Source organism: Ranitomeya imitator, chromosome 1 (genome assembly GCF_032444005.1).
Source record: "Ranitomeya imitator isolate aRanImi1 chromosome 1, aRanImi1.pri, whole genome shotgun sequence".
NCBI lineage: Eukaryota > Metazoa > Chordata > Amphibia > Anura > Dendrobatidae > Ranitomeya > Ranitomeya imitator.
The window spans coordinates 157,015,513-157,040,309 of NC_091282.1; the positions used below are offsets into that span (position 1 = coordinate 157,015,513).

Below are 24,797 nucleotides of genomic sequence, written 5' to 3' on the forward strand. Positions count from 1 at the left end.
TTACAGTGTGTTTGGAGCAGAAATACCCAATATTCAACACTTTTAAAGATCCAGTTTAAAAATGATTTTTGCAGACCTCACAAATTATCTGATGCATGTTATAAAGAATGTTCCGAGCACAGCAAAACCTGTAATGAGCGCATTTTGCTTAATGACACTTGTGGGAAATTCTCAGTACAATATTACTGTAATATAATAACTACTGACAAGATAATTTATTAAAGTGTCTCTTCTGACCCAAACATTTTGGTGATACTCCAGCCCTACGTAGAGAAACTTATTGCCAAAACTATAGCCAGATTATATGGCAGAAAAGGGGCAAATTATCCTTTGGTACAAAATATTGAAAAATTGAAGTTGCTCCTTAACCCCTTTCTGACCTCGGATGGGATAGTATGTCCAAGGTCAGATCCCCTGCTTTGATGCAGGGCTCCGCGGTGAGCCCGCATCAAAGCCGGGACATGTCAGCTGTTTTGAACAGCTGACATGTGCCCGTAATAGGCGTGAGCAGAATCACGATCTGCCCGCGCCTATTAACTAGTTAAATGCCGCTGTCAAGCGCAGACAGCGGCATTTAACTACCACTTCTGGCCGGGCGGCTGGAAATGACGTCATCGCCGACCCAGTCACACGATCGGGGGTCGGCGATGCTTCAGAATTGTAACTATAGAGGTCCTTGAGACCTCTATGGTTACTGATCGCCGGTGGCTGTGAGCGCCACCCTGTGGTCGGCGCTCACAGCACACCTGATTTTCAGCTACATAGCAGCGAACAGCAGATCGCTGCTATGTAGCAGAGGCGATCGCGTTGTGCCTGCTTCTAGCCTCCCAAATGTAAAAAAAATAAAAAAATATAAAAGTTTAAATCACCCCCCTTTCGCCCCAATCAAAATAAATCAATAAAAAAATTATCAAATCTACGCATATTTGGTATCGCCGCGCTCAGAATCGCCTGATCTATCAATTAAAAAAAAGCATTAACCTGAATGCTAAACAGCGTAGCGAGAAAAAAATTCGAAACACCAGAATTACGTTTTTTTGGTCGCCACGACATTGCATTAAAATGCAATAACGGGCGATCAAAAGAATGTATCTGCACCAAAATGCGATCATTAAAAACGTCATCTCGGCACGCAAAAAATAAGCCCTCAACCGACCCCAGATCATGAAAAATGGAGACGCTACGGGTATCGGAAAATGGCGCAATTTTTTTTTAGCAAAGTTTGGAATTGTTTTTCACCACTTAGATAAAAAATAACCTAGTCATGTTAGGTGTCTATGAACTCGTACTGACCTGGAGAATCATAATATCAGGTCAGTTTTAGCATTTAGTGAACCTAGCAAAAAAGCCAATCAAAAAACAAGTGTGGGATTGCACTTTTTTTGCAATTTCACCGCACTTGGAATTTTTTTCCCGTTTTCTAGTACACGACATGCTAAAACCAATGATGTCTTTCAAAAGTACAACTCGTCCTGCAAAAAATAAGCCCTCACATGGCCAAATTGACGGAAAAATAAAAAAGTTATGGCTCTGGGAAGGAGAGGAGTGAAAATCGAACACGGAAAAACAAAAAATCCCGAGGTCATGAAGGGGTTAAGGAGTACCGTATTTTACTATTCAAGTCCTGATTATTATAATACTCTTATCGTGTCCTTTGTGATGAAAGGTCACTTCTTTTAACCGATTGCTTCTTTGGAAACATGAAGCAGCTAGAAGACTTTTTTGGATGCTTTTTCAGGAGAGGACCCTAATACCCTGTTAGGGTTTACCATACCCTAATGAATCCAGGAGCCTGCCATGTTCTCCTAGATGTAATTTTAGCAACAGCCACTAGAATGCGCTCTTGTCATTATTTTTGGAAAAACTAGTGAAGCACTTTGTATACAAGAATGTGTGACATTTTGCTTTCTTTAGTGTTCCGCTCAAACGGTTATACACCACAATAACCCTACTTGTGTAGGTTTATAAAAAATCCTTAGTCACCGCAAGCCGCAGAGATGGTTGTGTTCGATCTGCATTAATGGAGCATTGCAGTTTCAGCAAATAAAGCTTAATCATTGGGGCGGCACGGTGGCTCAGTGGTTAACACTGCAGCGCTGGAGTCCTGGGTTCAAATCCCACCAAGGACAACATCTTCAAGGAGTTTGTATGTTCTCCCAGTGTTATCGTGGGTTTCCTCCGGGTTCTCCGGTTTTCTTCCACATTCCAAAGGCATACTGATAGGGAATCTAGATTGTGAGCCCCAATGGGGACAGCGATGATAATGTGTGCAAACTGTAAAGCGCTGCGGAATATGTTAGCGCTATATCAAAATAATGATTATTTATTATCATTGTATAGCGAAAATTTATACAATTTTTATACTAAGTACTTTGTCAATTCCTCTTGGTACTTAAGATTTCTGCCCTCGGTAATTGTGTTCAAGCTCTCAATGCTTAGTTCCAATAGATGAAACGCTCTACAGCTCATGTACTGATCTCTTCAAAAGAAAATGAAAGATATTACTAAATTGGAGTCAACTTGTATTTCCTCCATTGCACTGCGGAAAATGACCACTAGGTGGTGCAATGCCACTGTGAAACCTGCTATATATCGTATCACAAATCTGCAGCAGAGAAATCCACAACATTGAATTGCGCTTTCAAGACTTCATTCACAGTCTGTACTTTAAAGCAAATTTCTGTGCATGGTCTATAGCTGCCATTCTCAGATACTGTGGCTCAGCTCCTACTAAAGTGAATGGAAGCTGAGCTGCCATACCCGAGAACAGCCACTAGAAGGTGAATGGAGCCGTGCTGACTATGTGCACTTTCTGGGGTCACAGAACGTAGTATCGGCTTATCAGTGGGGTTTTGGGTGTCTGACTCTCATTGATCTGAAATTGATGACTAAGGATATATAATTATCTCAGTTTTGGACATTCCCTTTAATGTACAGATGCATGGGCAGCTAAAAATAAAATGGATGGAAAGTCTAAAATGAACATTTTTTATATAGAGCCTGAAAATGGAAACAGGGACACGTGATAACAAGAATTTGTAGACTAGATTTCCTGGAATTGAAGAGTTATGGATTGAGATAATGCAATAATAATAATCATCCTTCATTTTTCATGATACAACAATTATATGTGTTTATGATACGCTTCATTTTAGACTATTTTTCTTTTTTAATCAAGAAAACGTTATTGAAACATCAGTGATAGCAGAAAAGAAAACAGCGTAACAGTTCAGTACATCACGTTTTATAAAACATTCAAGAACATTTTTCAACTTAGCACCAATCAGTGAAAAATTACATCTGATGCCAATACCTCAGACATTACTGTCGGGCATTTAATCCATTCTCCCCATTGTTTGCCAAGCTCCTCTTATCATATAGATTTTTCTCCATTAGGACTGAATTGTTTAATTCCCTAACTATCTCATCAGTCAAGGGAGGACTTCCTGCTGGCCAGTGATTAACAGTAGGGTTCATTACATGGTGCACTGGAGAAGATTCTCCAATGTCCCCACTAGACCCAGGGCACAGGATTTAGAATGAATAGTAATTGGAATATTATAGACATTAAAAATTATTCTACCAATGTTATCCCATAACTCCCTTAACTTTACAAGACCAAAACATATGAATGAGATCTGCTCCTTCTTCCCCCCACCGTGAGGACAACGATCATGAGCACTGAGGCCCATGCGATATAATGCTTTTGAATGAAAAATACTTGTGACGTCCTCTGGGCTGCGTTATTCGATATCTGCCCTGTTGATTCCAAAACCTCCTCCCATTCCTCAATGGATATGTGCCCCACATCTTTCTTCCACCTATCTTTGACCTAGAATTTCACCTTGAATTCTTGGTAGCAGAGATTTCTACATCAAGGAGATAATACCTTTACTAATTTTACCCTTCACTCCATAGTCAAGTATCCCACTGTTTGAGATGGAGAGATCAGGCACAGTTTCCTGTATTCTTACTGCAAGCTTTAATTGAAAATATCTGAAAAACTCTGAGTTGCTTAAAGGGGTTTTCCCACGAACAAAAGTTCATTTTAATCAATAGATCTTGGAGTAATAATAAGTTCCATAATTGGATGCGTTTAAATAAAATGTTCCTGTGCTGAGATAATCTTATACATGTGCCCCTGCTGTGTTCTGTGTAATGGCTGTGTGTGACTGTACAGGGACATGGTCTGATCATACCACAGCTCCTGGGCAGGGGAAAGAAAAAAGTGTACAGCTATAACAGAATGGATTACAGCTATTTCTTTTAAGCAAAACATTGTTTAACCCCTTAGTGACAGAGCCAATTTGGTACTTAATGACCGGGCCAATTTTTGCAATTCTGACCACTGTCACTTTATGAGGCTATAACTCTGGAACGCTTCAACGAATCCCGCTGATTCTGAGATTGTTTTTTCGTGACATATTGTACTTCATGTTAGTGGTAACATTTCTTCGATATTACTTGCGATTATTTATGAAAAAAACGGAAATATGGCGAAAAATTTTAAAATTTTGCAATTTTCAAACTTTGTATTTTTATGCCCTTAAATCAGAGAGATATGTCACGAAAAATAGTTAATAAATAACATTTCCCACATGTCTACTTTACATCAGCACAATTTTGGAAACAAAATTTTTTTTTGTTAGGGAGTTATAAGGGTTAAAAGTTGACCAGCAATTTCTCATTTTTACAACACCATTTTTTTTTAGGGACCACCTCACATTTGAAGTCATTTTGAGGGGTCCATATGATAGAAAATAACGAAGTGTGAAACCATTCTAAAAACTACACCCCCCAAGGTTCTCAAAACCACATTCAAGAAGTTTATTAACCCTTTACGTGCTTCACAGGAACTGAAACAATGTGGAAGGAAAAAATGAACATTTAACTTTTTTTTGCAAACATCTTAATTCAGAACCATTTTTTTATTTTCACAAGTGTAAAAACAGAAATGTAACCATAAATTTTGTTATGCAATTTCTCCTGAATACGCCAATACCCCATATGTGGGGGTAAACTACTGTTTGGGCGCACCGCAGAACTTAGAAGTGAAGGAGCGCCGTTTTACTTTTTCAATGTAGAATTGGCTGGAATTGAGATTGGACGCCATGTCGCGTTTGGAGAGCCCCTGATGTGCCTAAACAGTGGAAACCCCAAAACGTGACACCATTTTGGAAACTAGACCCCTTAAGGAACTTATCTAGATGTGTGGTGAGCACTTTGAACCCCCATGTGCTTCACAGAAGTTTATAATGTAGAGCCGTGAAAAAAAAAATCGCATTTTTTCTACAAAAATGATCTTTTTGCCCACAAATTTTTATTTTCACAAGGGTAACAGGAGAAATTAGACCACAAAAGTTGTTGTGCAATTTCTCCTGAGTACGCTGATACCCAATATGAGGGGGTAAACCACTGTTAGGGCGCACCGCAGAGCTTGGAAGAGAAGGAGTGCCGTTTTACTTTTTCAATGTAGAATTGGCTGGAATTGAGATTGGACGCCATGTCGCGTTTGGAGAGCCCCTGATGTGCCTAAACAGTGGAAACCCCCCACAAGTGACACCATTTTGGAAATTAGACCCCTTAAGGAACTTATCTAGATGTGTGGTGAGCACTTTGAACCTCCATGTGCTTCACAGAAGTTTATAACGTAGAGCCGTGAAAAAAAAAATCACATTTTTTCTACAAAAATGATATTTTTGCCCACAAATTTTTATTTTCACAAGGGTAACAGGAGAAATTAGACCACTAAAGTTGTTGTGCAATTTCTCCTGAGTACGTCGATACCCAATATGTGGGGGTAAAACACTGTTTGGGCGCACCGCAGAGCTTGGAAGAGAAAGAGTGCCGTTTTACTTTTTCAATGTAGAATTGGCTGGAATTGAGATCGGACGCCATGTCGCGTTTGTAGAGCCCCTGATGTACCTAAACAGTAGAAATCCCCCACAAGTGACCCCATTTTGGAAACTAGACCCCCCATGGAACTTATCTAGATGTGTGGTGAGAACTTTGAATGCCCAAGTGCTTCACAGAAGTTTAGAATGCAGAGTCGTGAAAATAAAAAATATTTTTTTTTTCCACAAAAAAGATATTGTAGCCCCCAAGTTTTTATTTTCACAAGGGTAACAGGAGAAATTGGACTGCAATAGTTGTTGTCCAATTTATCCCGAGTACGCTGATGCGCCATATGTGGGGGTAAACCACTGTTTGGGCGCACGGCAGAGCTCGGAAGGGAAGGAGCGCCTTTTTGGAATGCAGACTTTGATAGAATGGTCTGTGGGCATTATGTTGCGATTGCAGAGCCCCTGATGTACCTAAACTGTAGTAACCCCCCACAAGTGACCCCATTTTGGAAACTAGACCCCCCAGGGAACTTATCTAGATGTGTGGTGAGAACTTTGAATGCCCAAGTGCTTCACAGAAGTTTAGAATGCAGAGTCGTGAAAATAAAAAAAAAAATTTTTCCACAAAAAAAAATTTATAATGCAGAGTCATAAAAAAAATATATATATATTTTTCCACAAAAAAGATTTTGTAGCCCCCAAGTTTTTATTTTCACAAGGGTAACAAGAGAAGTTGTTGTCCAATTTATCCCGAGTACGCTGATGCCCCATATGTGGGGGTAACCCACTGTTTGGGCGCACGGCAGAGCTCAGAAGGGAGGGAGCACCATTTTTGAGCGCAAAATTGGCTGTCGTGTTTGGAGACCCCCTGATGTAACTAAACAGTGGAAACCCCCCAATTCTAGCTCCAACCCTAACCCCAACACACCCCTAACCCTAATCCCAACCTGATCCATAATCCTAATCACTAACCCTAACCATAATCACAACCCTTACCCCAAAACAACCCTAATGTCAACCCTAACCATAACCCTAATCAAAATCCTAAATCCAACACACCCCTAATCCTAATCTCAACCCTAACCTCAAACCTAATCCTAATCCCAATACACCCCTAATCACAACCCTAACCCTAACCCTAATCACAACCCTAACCTTAACCCTAATCCCAAACCTAACCCTAATCCCAAGAGTAACCCTAATGCCAACCTTAACCCTAATACCAACCCTAATCCAAACCCTAACCCTAATCCCAACTCTAACCCTAACTTTAGCCCCAACCCTAGCCCTAACTTTAGCCCCAACCCTAACCCTAGCCCTAAGGCTACTTTCACACTTGCGTCGTTTGGCATCCGTCGCAATCCGTCGTTTTGGACAAGAAACGGATCCTGCAAATGTGCCCGCAGGATGCGTTTTTTGCCCATAGACTTGTATTGCCGACGGATCGTGACGGATGGCCACACGTCGCGTCCGTCGTGCACTGGATCAGTTGTGTTTTGGCGGACCGTCGGCACAAAAAAACGTTCAATGAAACGTTTTTTTGTACATCGCATCCGCCATTTCTGACCGCACATACGTGGCCGTAACTCCGCCCCCTCCTCCCCAGGACATAGATTGGGCAGCGGATGCGTTGAAAAACTACAGCCGCTGCCCACGTTGTGCACAATTTTCACAACGTGCGTCGGTATGTCGGGCCGATGCATTGCGACGGCCCCGTACCGACGTAAGTGTGAAAGAAGCCTAACCCTAAATTTAGCCCCAACCCTAACCCTAAATTTAGCCCCAACCCTAACCCTAAATTTAGCCCTAACCCTAGCCCTAACCCTAGCCCTAGCCCTAACCCTAGCCCTAGCCCTAACCCTAACCCTAACCCTAGCCCTAACCCTACCCCTAACCCAAACCCTATCCCTAACACTAACCCTAGCCCTAACCCTAACCCTAGCCCTAACCCTACCCCTAACCCTAGCCCTAACCCTACCCCCAACCCTAACCCTAACTCTAGCCCTAACCCTACCCCTAACCCTAACCCTACCCCTAACCCTAATTTTAGCACCAACTGCTGTTCTCCTGCCGGCCAGCAGATGGAGACAGATGGCGGGCGCACTGCGCATGCGCCCGCCATTTTCTTTTGCCGGCGGCCAGGAGGAGCAGCAGGAGGATCCAGGGACGCAGGTGAGTATTGTAGGGTCCCCGAATCCCCCTATTTCTCTGTCCTCTGATGTGCGATCACATCAGAGGACAGAGAATTACACTTTACTTCTTTCTTTTTTGCGGTCGCCGGTAAACAGTTAATTACCGGCGATCGCAAAACAGGGGTCGGTAAAACCGACCCCGATCATGCTCTTTGGGGTCTCGGCTACCCCTGGCAGCCGAGACCCCAAAGATTCTCGTGGGGCCGGCCGGCGGGCGCACTGCGCATGCGCCCGCCATTTTTAAGATGGCGGCGCCCACCGGGAGCCACGAGGAGCACCGGGGGAGATAGGTAAGTATTGGGGGGCCACCTGGGACCCCTTTTCTCTGTGCTCCGATGTGCGATCACATCGGAGGACAGAGAAATTAAAAAGAGATCGCTTTTTTTTTTTTTTGTGATCGCCGGTAAACGGTTAATTACCGGCAATCGCAAACGCGGGGTGGGTAAAAAAAAACCCCGAATCATGTTCTCTGGGGTCTCGGCTACCCCCGGCAGCCGAGACCCCGGAGAAAATCCGACTCTGGGGGGCGCTATTTACTTTTTCCACAGCGCCGTTAATTAACGGCGCTGTGGTTTAAGTACCCTTAGCGGCCGCCGTTAAAAGGCGTATCGGCGGTCGCTAAGGGGTTAAATAAAATGTTCCTGTGCTGAGATAATCTTATACATGTGCCCCTGCTGTGCACTGTGTAATGGCTGTGTGTGACCGTACAGGGACATGGTCTGATCATACCACAGCTCCTGGGCAGGGGAAAGAAAAAAGTGTACAGCTATAACAGAATGGATTACAGCTATTTCTTTTAAGCAAAACATTGTTTAACCCCTTAAGGTACCGTCACACATAGCGACGCTGCAGCGATACCGACAACGATCCGGATCGCTGCAGCGTCGCTGTTTGGTCGCTGGAGAGCTGTCACACAGACAGCTCTCCAGCGACCAATGATCCCGAGGTCCCCGGTAACCAGGGTAAACATCGGGTTACTAAGCGCAGGGCCGCGCTTAGTAACCCGATGTTTACCCTGGTTACCATCCTAAAAAGTAAAAAAACAAACGCTACATACTTACCTTCTGCTGTCTGTCTTCGGCGCTCTGCTTCTCTGGTCTGGCTGTGAGCGCCGGGCAGCCAGAAAGCAGAGCGGTGACGTCACCGCTCTGCTTTCCGGCTGACCGACGCTCACAGCCAGAGCAGGAGGAGAGCAGAGCACAGCGCTGGAGGACAGACGGCTGTAGGTAAGTATGTAGTGTTTGTTTTTTTACTTTTAGGATGGTAACCAGGGTAAACATCGGGTTACTAAGCGCGGCCCTGCGCTTAGTTACCCGATGTTTACCCTGGTTACCAGCAAAGACATCGCTGAATCGGTGTCACACACGCCGATTCAGCAATGTCTACGGGGAGTCCAGCGACGAAATAAAGTTCTGGACTTTCTTCCCCGACCAGCGATCTCCCAGCAGGGACCTGATCGCTGCTGCCTGTCACACTGGACGATATCGCTAGCGAGGACGCTGCAACGTCACGGATCGCTAGCGATATCGTCTAGTGTGACAGTACCTTTAGTGACAGAGCCAATTTGGTACTTAATGACCGGGCCAATTTTTGCAAATCTGACCACTGTCATTTTATGAGGTTATAACTCTGGAACGCTTCAACGGATCCCGCTGATTCTGAGATTGTTTTTTCGTGACATATTGTACTTCATGTCAGTGGTAACATTTCTTCGATATTTCTTGCGATTATTTATGAAAAAAACGGAAATATGGCGAAAATTTTTAAAATTTTGCAATTTTCAAACTTTGTATTTTTATGCCCTTAAATCAGAGAGATATGTCACGAAAAATAGTTAATAAATAACATTTCCCACATGTCTACTTTACATCAGCACAATTTTGGAAACAAAATTTTTTTTTGTTAGGGAGTTATAAGGGTTAAAAGTTGACCAGCAATTTCTCATTTTTACAACACCATTTTTTTTTAGGGACCACATCACATTTGAAGTCATTTTGAGGGGTCTATATGATAGAAAATAATGAAGTGTGAAACCATTCTAAAAACTACACCCCCCAAGGTTCTCAAAACCACATTCAAGAAGTTTATTAACCCTTTACGTGCTTCACAGGAACTGAAACAATGTGGAAGGAAAAAATGAACATTTAACTTTGTTTTGCAAACATCTTAATTCAGAACCATTTTTTTTATTTTCACATGTGTAAAAACAGAAATGTAACCATAAATTTTGTTATGCAATTTCTCCTGAATATGCCAATACCCCATATGTGGGGGTAAACCACTTTTTGGACGCACCGCAGAACTTAGAAGTGAAGGAGCGCCGCTTGACTTTTTCAATGCAGAATTGGCTGGAATTGAGATCGGACGCCATGTCACATTTAGAGAGCCCCTGATGTGCCTAAACAGTAGAAACTCCCCACAAGTGACACCATTTTGGAAACTAGACCCCTTAAGGAACTTATCTAGATGTGTGGTGAGCACTTTGAACCCCCATGTGCTTCACAGAAGTTTATAATGTAGAGCCGTGAAAAAAAAAATCACATTTTTTCTACAAAAATGATCTTTTTGCCCACAAATTTTTATTTTCACAAGGGTAACAGGAGAAATTAGACCACAAAAGTTGTTGTGCAATTTCTCCTGAGTACGCTGATACCCAATATGAGGGGGTAAACCACTGTTAGGGCGCACCGCAGAGCTTGGAAGAGAAGGAGTGCCGTTTTACTTTTTCAATGTAGAATTGGCTGGAATTGAGATTGGACGCCATGTCGCGTTTGGAGAGCCCCTGATGTACCTAAACAGTAGAAATCCCCCACATGTGACCCCAATTTGGAAACTAGACCCCTTAAGGAACTTATCTAGATGTGTGGTGAGCACTTTGAACCCCCATGTGCTTCACAGAAGTTTATAATGTAGAGCCGTGAAAATAAAAAATCGCTTTTGTTTACACAAAAATGATCTTTTCGCCCACAAATTCTTATTTTCACAAGGGTAACAGGAGAAATTAGACCACAAAAGTTGTTGTGCGATTTCTCCTGAATACGTTGATACCCCATATGTGGGGGTAAACCACTGTTTGGGCGCACCGCAGAGCTTGGAAGGGAAGGAGTGCCGTTTTACTTTTTCAATGTAGAATTGGCTGGAATTGAGATTGGACGCCATGTCGCATTTGGAGAGCCCCTGATGTGCCTAAACAGTGGAAACCCCCCACAAGTGACACTATTTTGGAAACTAGACCCCTTAAGGAACTTATCTAGATGTGTGGTGAGCACTTTGAACCCCCATGTGCTTCACAGAAGTTTATAACGTAGAGCCCTGAAAAAAAAAATCGCATTTTTTCTACAAATATGATTTTTTGCCCACAAATTTTTATTTTCACAAGGGTAACAGGAAAAATTAGACCACAAAAGTTGTTCTGCAATTTCTCCTGAGTACGTCGATACCCAATATGTGGGGGTAAACCACTGTTTGGGCGCACCGCAGAGCTTGGAAGAGAAAGAGTGCAGTTTTACTTTTTCAATGTAGAATTGGCTGGAATTGAGATTGGACGCCATGTCGCGTTTGGAGAGCCCCTGATGTGCCTAAACAGTAGAAATCCCCCACAAGTGACCCCATTTTGGAAACTAGACCCCCCATGGAACTTATCTAGATGTGTGGTGAGAACTTTGAATGCCCAAGTGCTTCACAGAAGTTTATAATGCAGAGTTGTGAAAATAAAAAATATTTTTTTTTTCCACAAAAAAGATATTGTAGCGCCCAAGTTTTTATTTTCACAAGGGTAACAGGAGAAATTGGACTGCAATAGTTGTTGTCCAATTTATCCCGAGTACGCTGATGCGCCATATGTAGGGGTAAACCACTGTTTGGGCGCACGGCAGAGCTCGGAAGGGAAGGAGCGCCGTTTTGGAATGCAGACTTTGATAGAATGGTCTGTGGGCATTATGTTGCGATTGCAGAGCCCCTGATGTACCTAAACAGTAGTAACCCCCCACAAGTGACCCCATTTTGGAAACTAGACCCCCCAAGGAACTTATCTAGATGTGTGGTGAGAACTTTGAATGCCCAAGTGCTTCACAGAAGTTTAGAATGCAGAGTCATGAAAATAAAAAATATTTTTTTTTTCCACAAAAAAGATATTGTAGCCCCCAAGTTTTTATTTTCACAAGGGTAACAGGAGAAATTGGACTGCATTAGTTGTTGTCCAATTTATCCCGAGTACGCTGATGCGCCATATGTGGGGGTAAACCACTGTTTGGGCGCACGGCAGAGCTCGGAAGGGAAGGAGCGCCGTTTTGGAATGCAGACTTTGATAGAATGGTCTGTGGGCATTATGTTGCGATTGCAGAGCCCCTGATGTACCTAAACAGTAGTAACCCCCCACAAGTGACCCCATTTTGGAAACTAGACCCCCCAAGGAACTTATCTAGATGTGTTGTGAGAACTTTGAAAGCCCAAGTGCTTCACAGAAGTTTAGAATGCAGAGTCGTGAAAGTAAAAAATATTTTTTTTTTCACAAAAAAGATATTGTAGCCCCCAAGTTTTTATTTTCACAAAGGTAACAGGAGAAATTGGACTGCAATAGTTGTTGTCCAATTTATCCCAAGTACGCTGATGCCCCATATGTGGGGGTAACCCACTGTTTGGGCGCACGGCAGAGCTCAGAAGGGAGGGAGCACCATTTGACTTTTTTTTTTTTTTTGCGGTCGCTGGTAAACAGTTAATTACCGGCGATCGCAAAACAGGGGTTGGTAAAACCGACCCCGATCATGTTCTTTGGGGTCTCGGCTACCCCCGGCATCTGAGACCCCAAAGATTCCCCCGGTGCCGGCTGGCGGGCGCACTGCGCATGCACCCGCCATTTTGAAGATGGCGGCGCCCACCAGGAGCCACGAGGAGCACCGGGGTAGATAGGTGAGTATCGGGGGGCTACCTGGGACCCCTTTTCTCTGTCCTCCGATGTGCGATCACATCGGAGGACAGAGAAATTAAAAAGAGATCGCGTTTTTTTTTTTTTGCGATCGCCGGTAAACGGTTAATTACCGGCGATTGCAAATGCGGGGTCGGTAAAAAAAACCCCGAATCATGTTCTCTGGGGTCTCGGCTACCCCCGGCAGCCGAGACCCCGGAGAAAATCCGACTCTGGGGGGCGCTATTCACTTTTTCCACAGCGCCGGTAATTAACGGCGCTATGCTTTAAGTACCCTTAGCGGCCGCCGTTAAAAGGCGTATCGGCGGTCGCTAAGGGGTTAAAAACAGGCAGGGAAATGTGTTAAATCACAAAAAAGAATCAGCTGTAATCCCCTCCTGTCCAGTCTGTATACTCTATTTTGCTATATTCCTCCCCAGTGATATGATCAGACCATGTTCCTGTACGGTCAGACACAGCAATTACACAGAACACAGCAGGAGCACAATTATAAGATTATCTCAGCACAGTAACATTTTATTTAAACACATCCAATTGTGGAAGTTATTATTCTAAGATCTATTGATTAAATGAACTATTCTTAAAGGGCCACTGTCACCCCCCTCCAGCCGTTATAAACTAAAAGAGCCACCTTGTGCAGCAGTAATGCTGCATTCTAACAAGGTGGCTCTTTTAGTTTTTGGTGCAGTTATTGCCAAAATAAAGCGTTTTATAATTTCGCCAAAATACCTTTCTTTAGACAGGGAGGCAGGTCTTAACCCCCCTGCTGGAAACGCCACACTGCCGTCACTCAAATCTTCTGGGGCGCCGGGCGCCGCCCCCTCCATGCTGTTTTCCCACGAAATCCGGCGCCGGTGTGATGGCCACATGTTTCATCCATTTTCTGCCGGATCCGTCGCTGTGCGTTTTTTCACCAGACAGAAAAACCGTTCCTCTGTATGTGTTTTTCGTCCGGCGGAAACAGCTTTTTTGATGGATCCGGCAAAAAACAGATGAAACGTGTGGCCATCAGGCGCAATCCGGCGCTAATACAAGTCTATGAGAAAAAAACGGATCCGGCGGAAAAAACGGATCCTGCAAATGTGCTCGCAGGATGCGTTTTTTACCCATAGACTTGTATTAGCGACGGATCGCGACGGATGGCCACACATCGCGTCCGTCGTGCAGCGGATCCGTCGTGTTTTGGCGGACCGTCGGCACGAAAAAACGTTGAAGTGAACTTTTTCTGTCCGTCGCATCCGCCATTTTCTATCGCGCATGTGCGGCCGAAACATTAGCCGGATAATGGGACTACTACTGTCCCATCATTGGCTAATGTGTCAATCATTGCCATTGTAGCAGGCATAGCCCGATGGGACTTGTAGTCCCATCGGACGATGCCTGCACACAAACACAAAGACCCCCCGCAGGCCGCACAGACCCCCGAGAGGCCTGTACAGACCCCCGGCAGGCCGCACAGACCCCCGAGAGGCCCGTACAGACCTTACGTGTGCTTGCACACCTTAGCCTCATAACAGCCATGGTCATGGCATGGCATGAAGAGGCCCGGGATTGCAGTGCTTGTGGTGATGGTAAGATATGGCGAGCACTGGATGGGGGACAGTGAGGAGTGGAGGTACTGCAGAGCTGAGCGGTGAGTATAAGGATTTTTTTACATATTACGTTTACTATGTTCAGGGGTCTTGAGACCCCAGAGCTTGAGAAGGGACATTCAAATTGTGGAGAATAACTTTGTTGCAAATCAAAGTTCCAAAGAAAATCTGTGCGATCTGGCAAATTCAATTTATGCCTGATCCACCCACCTCTAGTTATTAGTGTTAAAAGTTTTCTAAATAATGCTCCCAATGGATATTTCTTTGGAAATATTAAAGTTTTTCCTTACATAAATTTTTATTTCTAAGGATCTGCTGAATTGATGTCCTTACCTTAACATATAAGGGTTCTTTAAGATTTTCAATGAGCAAGGAAACTTTTTCTTCCCAAACAGGGTTGAGGTTCTTGTGTATTGTCTTGCTTCGAAAAACCTCTTTTCCTCCAATTTTAAACTTGACATACGGGTCACTTGTCCCTTTAATGGAAACAGAAGAAAATCAGTGAAGAGATGGCACCCAGAATTTCAATATCATATATTACGCGATTTCATATATGTACATCAGAATTTCACGTCTCCCAGATTCTCCAGTATTGACAACAATTATAACATTATAGATGTTTTGGGGGCTTATATTATCAGTGTGACACTTGGGTACTGCCTTTGTTAAGGCCAGAGATAATGCATGGGACAGGACAGAGTTAGGATAGCCCATCTGCTTATCACAAGTTTCCCATGTGGCTCCACAGACTACTGTACATCTTCATGTCTGAATTGGGCGAGATGGAATTACTTATTTTGCATGTTTATTTAAAGAAATCGTACAATAACTAATTGAGACCCACATTTAAGGTTATATTTTGTATGTATAGTATATGTAGGTGTTTTTATTTGGGGATAATACCTGCTTTTAAATGAATTATTAAAGGTTATATTTTAAAGAATCTTTTAATGTTTCTTAGTCAAAAATCTAAATCAAACCTCGTATAGGGGTAAATGCTTCTCCTTGTGGAGAGTGACATGTTAAGCATGCCGAGATGAGGAGACTTAAAGCCGCAATGCTCCTCTGGGAAATATGCAAATTGTCTCTTCAGAGAGGAAGAGGACTAGAACTCTAGTTCCACCTATAGGAAGTAGCAATCCTAGAAGCCACACATGACTTAGGATAAAAGCCAAAACCAGAATCTCAATTTGCAGACATTGTGTTTCGGTGTTCTGCCCCTCAAGACTATTAAGTCTCCACTTAGTCTGCACTCATTATCTGTATTAACTGTGCAGCGCCCCAGAGATCTGGTCGTTGCAGTATGACACTCTGCCACTAAGGGGAGTGATGGTACGTCTGATGACACTGAAGGAATTCTCCTGACCAGGTATCACCAGCACACATTACACTTCACACTCCGGCCACTAGGGGGAGAAAAAGGCTTTATTTATTGGGCCACTCCTCACACTGGTAAAACTAGGGGTTGGGGAGGAAGTTAGTCAGAAGCTGACTGGGTTGGATTCAGGCAACATCCCGTGGCAGGGGGTGTTGCGGGGAGAAGACACAGGGGGGTCCCTGTCAGGCGTGGGAACCTGGCAAGAGCCTAGCGAACAGAACAGAACATAACGGAGCTGCGCCTGCACCTCCTTGCGGCGGTATCCTAAGAAAGAGACACGAAGGGAAGGATATTGTGGAACAGTGTAAACGAGATCAAGCACAAAGGAGTACCAGTAGGAGTCATGCCGTGAGACCGAGGCAACATCCTACTGAGGCGCGTAGCCGGTGGCCGGAACACCGCGGGAGTAACTGACTCTAGGCCTTACTTCGAACTCCGCAGGACAGTTAATTAAAGGTTGTCTGTCTACCTTAAATTTCCTAAGAAGACATAGGGGGCAACAGTGGGAGAGGGGCATCTCTAGGGTCCCGGAAGACCTCCAGGCCTTCCCGTCATACGGGTGCGTCCTAGCCAAAACATACTGGGGGACGAGAAACTAGCAACATCTGGAACTAAAGAAAGAGAGAGAGCTGTAGAGAACGACGAACGAGAACAGCAGTTGTGAGGACTATTCCGAATGCTCAGCAGGGTAGGACTACAACACACAGGCGCTATTGGTAGGCAACGATTTCCATCTGCAAAGGAAACTCTGGAAGTGCCCATTGGACCGGCCGGTCTCTGATAGCCCTGTTAAGCGTGCTCTGGATTGAGGATTCTGAAGTCTGCAGTAAAGAGGTAAAGAGACTGCAACCTTGTGTCCTCGTTATTGACTGCACCTCACACCATCACCATCCACCTTACTGGGAAGCCCTGGGGACATACCTCACCTGTGGGAAGGTATACCATCCAGCTGCCATTCCATCACCCCAGCGGACCCCACAGCAGCGTCGGTCACCCTGACCGAACACCACAGGTGGCGTCACGAACCCCTGACAGACTGCACCACCGTTATTGGACGCCCCTTAGCAGGGTCGCGGACCGGGTCTAGCCACCGTGACAGCCTCAGAACCGAACCAGAGAGGCCCGGTACCGAGAACTCGTGGCCCTGTGTCTGGGGGCGCTAAAATTGCACTTGTTTAAACTCGTTATTTGTATAAAAGACACCTGTCCACACACTCAATCAATCACACTCCAACATCTCCACCATGGCCAAGACCAAATAGCTGTCTAAGGACACCAGGGACAAAAGAAGGCTGGGATGGGCTACAGGATAATAGGCAAGCAGCTTGGTGAGAAAGCAACAACTGTTGGTACAATTAATAGAAAATGGACAAAACCAAAAATGACTGTCAATCTTCCTTGGTCTGGGGCTCCATAGAAGATGCTGCCTTGTGGGGTGAGGATGATTCTGAGAAAGGTCAGGAATCAGCCCAGAACTACACAGCAGGACCTGGTCAATGACTTGAAGAGAGCTGGGACCACAGTCTCAAATGTTACTGTCAGTAACACACTACGCCATCATGAATTAAAATACTGCAGGGCAAGCAAGGTCCCCATGCTCATGCCAGCATATGTCACAGCCTGTTTGAAGTTCGCTAATGACCATCTGGATGATCAGGAGGAGGCATGGGAGAAGGTAATGTGGTCAGAGGAGACAAAAACAGAACGTCTTGGCATCAACTCCACTCACCTGAGGAAGAAGAACAATGAGTACAACCCCAAGAACCGCAATAACACTGTTCGAACTGTGAAGCATGGTGGAGGAAACATAATTTGGGGGTGCTTTCCTGCAAAGGGGACAGGACGACTGCACCATATTGAAGGGAGGATGGATGTGGTCATGCATAGTGAGATTTTGGCCAACAACCTCGTTCCCTCAGAAAAAGCATTGAAGATTTGTCATTGTCATGACCCAAAACACACAGCCAGAGCAATTAAGGAGTGGCTCTGTAACAAGAATATCAAGGTTCTGGAGTGCCCTAGCTATTTGGAGAAGTGAGCTAAAATCCCTGCTGCAGTGTGCAAACTTGGATGAGATATTAAGTTCTGCTTTTCTATTGTAACAAATACTTTCTCTCACAGTTGAAGTCTACCTATGATAAAAAATATCGACCTCGCCATTTTTTGTAGGTGGGAAAAGAATATAGGCTGAACTGGATGGACAAATGTCTTTTTTCGGCCTTACTAACTATGTTACTATGTTACTATGAAAACTTGCAAAATTGGCAATGTGTCAAATATTTATTTTCCCCAATACTTCCTTTTTTCCTCTTTTGCTTGCCATTACCAGTTGAGCGCATGTGTCTACACTTCCCCCCTGTCACGATGGTGTTGGGATTATGGGCGCTAACCAGATTCCTAGAACTAGGGTTGCCCTAGTCTATCCCTGTCTCCCTGGATTACTCCTGAAGGTGGAGATCGTGGGTTTACGTGCCTTGCCATGCTCCTTTATCAACCCTTATCTGTCCCCTCCTCCACCCAGGGTAGTGGGAAGCTGAAGTGTTAAGAAACACACCAACAATACAAATTTCACACACCAAACAACAGAGTGGAACAAAGAGGAGTTTAAGGAAGGGAAAACAAAATAGGAGAGGATAAGGATATGCACACAGACAAAACTACAGGCAACAATCTCCTGAACATTCTCAAACACCAACTTCCACTAAGAACTACAAGTCTAAAACCAGGCAGTGAGGGATTAGTAGTGAGGGGGTTGCTTCTAATCAGCGATTAAGTTTCCATCCAGAGATAACTGTCAATCACTTTTTAGGACTGCCCTTTGACAGTTAAGCCAAGAATGAGAAGTGATTTCAAGGATGACAGGTTTCCTCTATTTACTTAGGGAGACAAAAAACTTAATTTTAAATAATGAGCTATGTAATATTTATTTACTAATATTATTTAATTTTACACAGCATTATTAAAGCAAAAAAGCTCACGCTGCTAGGGCAGCCTAAAGTAGGAGAAAAATTCTAACAATTCTAACATTGATTTACTTACTGGTTTTGATAAAACTTTGTATTAAAGAGGTTGTCCACTACTTTTCCATGGATGGATTATCCTTAGGATATATCACCAATGTCTGATCAGCTGAGGTCCGACATCCGACACCCCTGTCGATCAACTGTTGTCGACGGCTGCCAGTACTTACTTGCGAAGCTGGCCGTCTTCTTGTAGTGGCTGCCTCAGGGTACTACACATCTGCCTCCGGTTCAATTCAATAGGAGGTCGATGTGTAGTACCATCCTGCAGTTACTACAAGTAGACGGCCAGCTTCGCAAGTAAGTACATCCGGCCGCCGCCGACACCGATAAAAGCTGATCGGTGGGGGTGCATTGTGTCGGACCCCAGCTGATCAGACATTGATGACCTATTCTAAGGATTTTCCATATATGTAAAAGAAGTGGACAACCTCTTAATTTGCTGCATCACTGACCCCCATAAAGAAGAAGCTAACGCAAAATGTGCGTCGGGGAGCCTTCTGCAGCCATTTTATGTATTAGGACTTTTTCTCTCCTCTGTCACTAATGATTGAATAGCACTATGCACCTTAAACTTGTGTACTGCGCTGTTTATACACTGGTACAAATACTACATAGAACTATATGCAGCACTAGCAAGCACTGAAAACAGCACTATTATCATGTGAAGGGTGCATAAGGTTTTGTATGAGGAGTGTGCCTTTTAGTTCTTTGGTTCTCTCACTACTATGTGATTCATATTGCTGTGTTGGAAATTATTTGGTGAATAGACTAGCACAAATGGCTTACTGATTCTCCTTTAATATCATTAAATCATTGGAATTTATAGCTCTAAGAAGTCTAGTGATGTAGGGAGTTATTACTTATTGGAAAATCCTATGTTTACGTACTTACGTCAAATTTTACAAGCACTAACAGCATGAACATTTTTTTCCAAAATTGGATTTTATTAATGGTGATTCCTCCTCTGTCCTAACTTAGCAACAAGAGACCAACTTATCTAAAAGAAAATAATATTGTACACATATATTTTGGCAAGAATATTCCTGTTTTGCAGATCTATTTGGTGTATACCCATGGAAAAATATATATAAAAATAAATCATGTTTTTTTTTAAAGTGTTTGTTCTACAGTGTTTAATAAAGATTCTTGCAATTTTTTACTTGGCATCTGCTTCCTATGTATTTATAGGTATTGTATTAATGTGGGAGTGCCATTAATGGCTAGGCCAACTTTGGTTTATTTAGTTCTCTCAATGACTGGCAGAATACAGATTGTAAGCAGAAAGCTGTCAGTCACGGGTATGGGTGGGATTAGACAGAGCTCATCAATGAAATGACCAGCAGAGCTCAAGTAGATATTTCGGCGATAAGATCAAAGCTGCCGCAAGATGCCCAGTAAATGATCACCGTTGGAATCAGGGTCCCTGTCCTTATTTAATGTTGCTCTTAGTTTATGTCTGTGGAGTCAGTATTTCATCTTATTTTTCAGGTGGCACTGTTATATTTAAAAATGAGCTAGTATTGTACAATGCCTTTAAAGGGAATCTGTCAGCACGTTTTCACTACGTCATCTGAGCGTAGCCTGATGTAGGCAAAGAGAAGATGAATCCAACGATCTATCACTTAGTTTACTGGATGCAGCCGCTCTGATACAATAAAAGCTTTTAGATTTAGAATGAAGCAGAGCTGAGAAAGCTTCCCTCGCCCACACAAGGCTCGCTATGTACAAAGACCATAGACAGAGAGCTGCTTATCACAGGTCGAAGGGGCGTTGCCGGATTAGTGTAGTCCATCAATGTTTTAATGTCATGCATCGGGATCCGATCCAGTAGTCTCATGCTTGTCTGCCGACATCTCTATCCGCTGAGCCACACCAGATTTTGTCACTATCCGGGGGCTGATTACCTTTTGTCTTTCTTATAGCAGGTGTTTTACATTTTCTACTTGGCCTATCCCCTCACTCTGCAGGGGCTTCTATGTAAACCTCACTGCTGCCCCGAACCCTGCCGGTGATAGCTTACAACTACCCAGTTTGGTGTTGGAAGAGTAGTCCGTAGTTGTAGCTGTCTGTTGGAGTTTTCTCTAGGAGTTATCTGCCTGGGTTTGGTATTGTGTGTATATCCTTATCTTCTCACATTTGGTTTGTCCCGCCTACTGTTCCCTTGTGTTCTGCTTTGTTGTTTTGTGAGTGTATTTGTATGATTGCAGTTTCCCCTGTCTGTCTGTTTTGTGCTATCCGGTCCACGACTGTCCCATACCTCCCTGGGTGGGGGAGGAAATAGTTCAGTGTGCATTTAGGAGCATAGCAAAGTAGGAGGCCCCAGCATTTCCACAATTTGGGATAATCTGGGAAACAGGGATAGCCTACGGTGACCCTAGCTTAAGGGACAGGGAAGGAGCCCATTGCCCGGGGAAATCCTGCTACAGTATAGTGACAGTTAATCTTTTAGTGATAAATCCTTCACAGTTAGTAAACAACAGCCTGCACTTCCATGTCTCAACCTCTATCTTCTGCTGTCTTCAGATTTCAAAGAATAAACCCACTCACAGATCCCCTTAGGCTTCTTTCACACTTCAGTTGTTTGGCGTCAGTCACTTCCGACATAGTGACGGATCGACGGATCCGTCACAATTGTTGAGAAAACGGTTCTAACGGATCCGTTTTTTTGACGGATCTGTTACTTGGGGTTGTCTGGGAAAAGTATCTACTTTTTTGAGCATGCGCAATTGAAAAAGCGGATTGGGGCGACGGATCCGCTGAAATGGCGGTCGCGACGGATCCGTCGCCCATAGGCGGCCATTCTATGGAATGGCGGACGCGATGGATCCATCGCGATCCGCCATTTCAGCGTTGACAAAAAACGTTATAATGTCCGTCCATGTCTAGATGACGTCCGCCAAATTTCGAAGGATCCGTCGCATGGCGGATGGAACGGACGACCATCCGTCACAATCCGTCGCTAATTCAAGTCTATGGGAAAATAACGGATCCATCAAAAAAAATGACGGATCCGTTATTTGAGGAAAATGGCGGTTTTAGACTGACGCCAAACAACTGAAGTGTGAAAGAGGCCTTAGAATACCTAAAATACAAAAAGATGACAAGTTTTGGACTTTTCTAAATTTTGACTTACTAGATGCTGGGTTCTTGTAATATTATTCCTAAAATTAATTAAGATTTTTTTTCTAGAAAAATTCCAAATCTATAAGTAGTTTCCTAAAAGTTAAGCATATTTTTTTGTATAAAAATTAGTTTTCATTTTTGTCCATTTTTGTTGCTCCAATAAAGTGTTCTGCGATTACTTAACTCCTGCCACTGAGAGACCCATTATCTGAAAACTATAAAAATAATATCAGCAGCACTACCATATTGTGAGTATAGAAAGCAAAATATTACACAAGACTCGGAATAACACAAGTGCAGAAGCTTACAAATATATAGTAGAGTAGATACCATTTTTCACACACTAGGTGACAGCACAGTTCTGTTATATGACAGACATTCTAGTACAGAATAGGGACCATATCCGCGGCACTGCTTATCAATAATCTGCTTTATAGAGATGCAATTGCTAAAACATAAAGAACAGCAGCAGACTTGTAGTTATAGTCTGTGCTAGCTACTTTGTATTGTATAATGTATCTGCGGTTTTCCATGGGACTTGATCACTCCCAATAAGTTTTTATTCATTAAATGTGTGTATGTGACTTAGGCTGGAGACACACTAGCGTTTTAAAAATCGGTCCGATTTTGATGCAGGAGAGTTGGACGAGTGCAATGCAATTGTCATGCGAGTGTCATGCATTTTTTGTGCGAGTACAATCCGATTATTTACACCTAGCATCCGCTTTACATCCGAATGCAGTGCGATTGCTATCAGATTGCAATTCGGTTTTAACATGAGCATTTACATAGAGAAATACATTAAGTCATTTACGCATCATTTTAAAACAATATATATATATATATATATATATATATATATATATATATATATATTCTCTGTATATATATAAATATTAGATAGATTAAAAGCCGGCAAAAGATCTGCTGCGTACAGTATAGAATAGAATAGATAGAATAGATATATACACATAGAAGAGATGTATATATGTGTATATATACATATATATATATATATATATATATATATATTTGTGTGTGTAAGTGACATATATATATCTTTATATTTCATAGACAGATAGAAGAATAGCCATTAATTCATTTGTCGGCTTGTGTTAAATCAATGCAGAAATGCCAGCTGATTTTCCCACGCTCAAGAGATCATCTGAGTTCATGCTGTGAGGGAGTGCAGCTTTGGTGATGTCACTGCTAGTCACCGAAGCTCTGCTCCCAGCATTTAATTAATTCCCCAGTAGTTTACAGCAGGGCCAGTCGCATTAGCACTGCTCCCTGTTGTAAACTTTATATACCCCAGATATGGATTATGGTGTGGGAGTGACTGAACGCTGGACAGGTATGGGTATATTGTTGGTTTTTTATTTTTTTATTTTTACAGGAGATCAAGGGCGTCGCATGGATTAACAATAACAATAAAATGGTCAAACTGTGTTTAGTGTTTTATTTCATGAAAATACTGGTGTCTTATTGACATCTCTCCATTACTAAGCTGGTTTAATGTCACCTTATAATACAAAGGTGACATTAACCCCCTATTACCCCATATGCCACCACTACAGGGCAATGGGAAGAGAGAGGCTAGGTGCTGGAATTTCTGGGGCGGCTGTGACCAGGTGTTTGTAGCCGGGGGTGGGGGGGGGGGGCTATTGACCAACATTCAGGAGTACCAACATTCCTGAAACAATGCCATTGTGGGAGGTGAGTTAGGTTGTTTTTATTTTCTATAAGCCCCTGAAGTATATAAGGGGGTATTCCCATCTCAATGTGTAGTAGGTATAATATTGATATTAGCAAATACCTTCAATTACAAATGTAGTGCAGTTCTCCTGATTCGCTACATTGCTTATCCCATATGCAGGACATTTCAGTAGCTTAGGTACCCATGGTTATGAACAATCATATATTAATAGTTAGTTGCTAGCGGTCGTAACCATTGATACCTAAGCTACTACAATGCCCTGCACATGGGGTAAGTGGCATAGTGAATCAGAAAAACTACACTAAATTTCTAATTGGAGATATTTGCTAAAATTATTATTACAAATATTACATATTGGGATAGGAATGTGGAGATGGGATTATCACTCCAGGGACATTTAGAGAACAAAAACCTCCTCACCACCTTTAACCCCTTTCTGGCATTGGACATACTATTCTGTCCATGTGACCTGGGACTTAATTCTCATAGACGGAATAGTATGGCCCATGCGATCAGCTGTGCTCCCGGGGAAAGCACGGCTGATCACGACTGGGTGTCAGCTGATTCTCACAGCCAGTGTCGGACTGGGGTGCTAAGAGCCCACCAGTAACACTGACTTTGGGGGCCCACTTGCATACAAATATTACACTACCCTCATTCACAAATTTACCTATATCTCTATATAATAATACATTGAGTAGTTTGATTAATGAATGATGAGATGTTGCTTTTTTCTATATAGAATCAATTGAATAAATAATAATAATAATCTTTATTTTATATAGCGCTAACATATTCCGCAGCGCTTTACAGTTTGCACACATTATCATTGCTGTCCCCAACGGGGTTCACAATCTCAATTCCCTATCAGTATGTCTTTGGAATGTGGGTGGAAACTGGAGTACCCAGGGGAAACCCACGCAAATACGGAGAGAACATACAAACTCTTTGCACATGTGGGGTAGGGGGCCCAGATCTGCACAGGGGATTCCCCTGTTACCCTAT

The 24,797-nt window shown here is 43.2% G+C and overlaps 1 protein-coding gene across 3 annotated transcripts in view; it reads right to left on the reverse strand.

Moving 5' to 3' along the window:
- The window catches only part of MCTP1 (multiple C2 and transmembrane domain containing 1), a 1,531,547-nt gene that overhangs the window by 1,035,241 nt on the left and 471,509 nt on the right, over window positions 1-24,797 (reverse strand). For all 3 annotated transcript variants that reach the window (XM_069751887.1, XM_069751881.1, XM_069751897.1), the window contains exon 3: window positions 14,885-15,027. In XM_069751887.1, coding sequence (XP_069607988.1) covers window positions 14,885-15,027 — 143 coding nt within the window. The remainder of the gene's footprint in view (window positions 1-14,884; window positions 15,028-24,797) is intronic.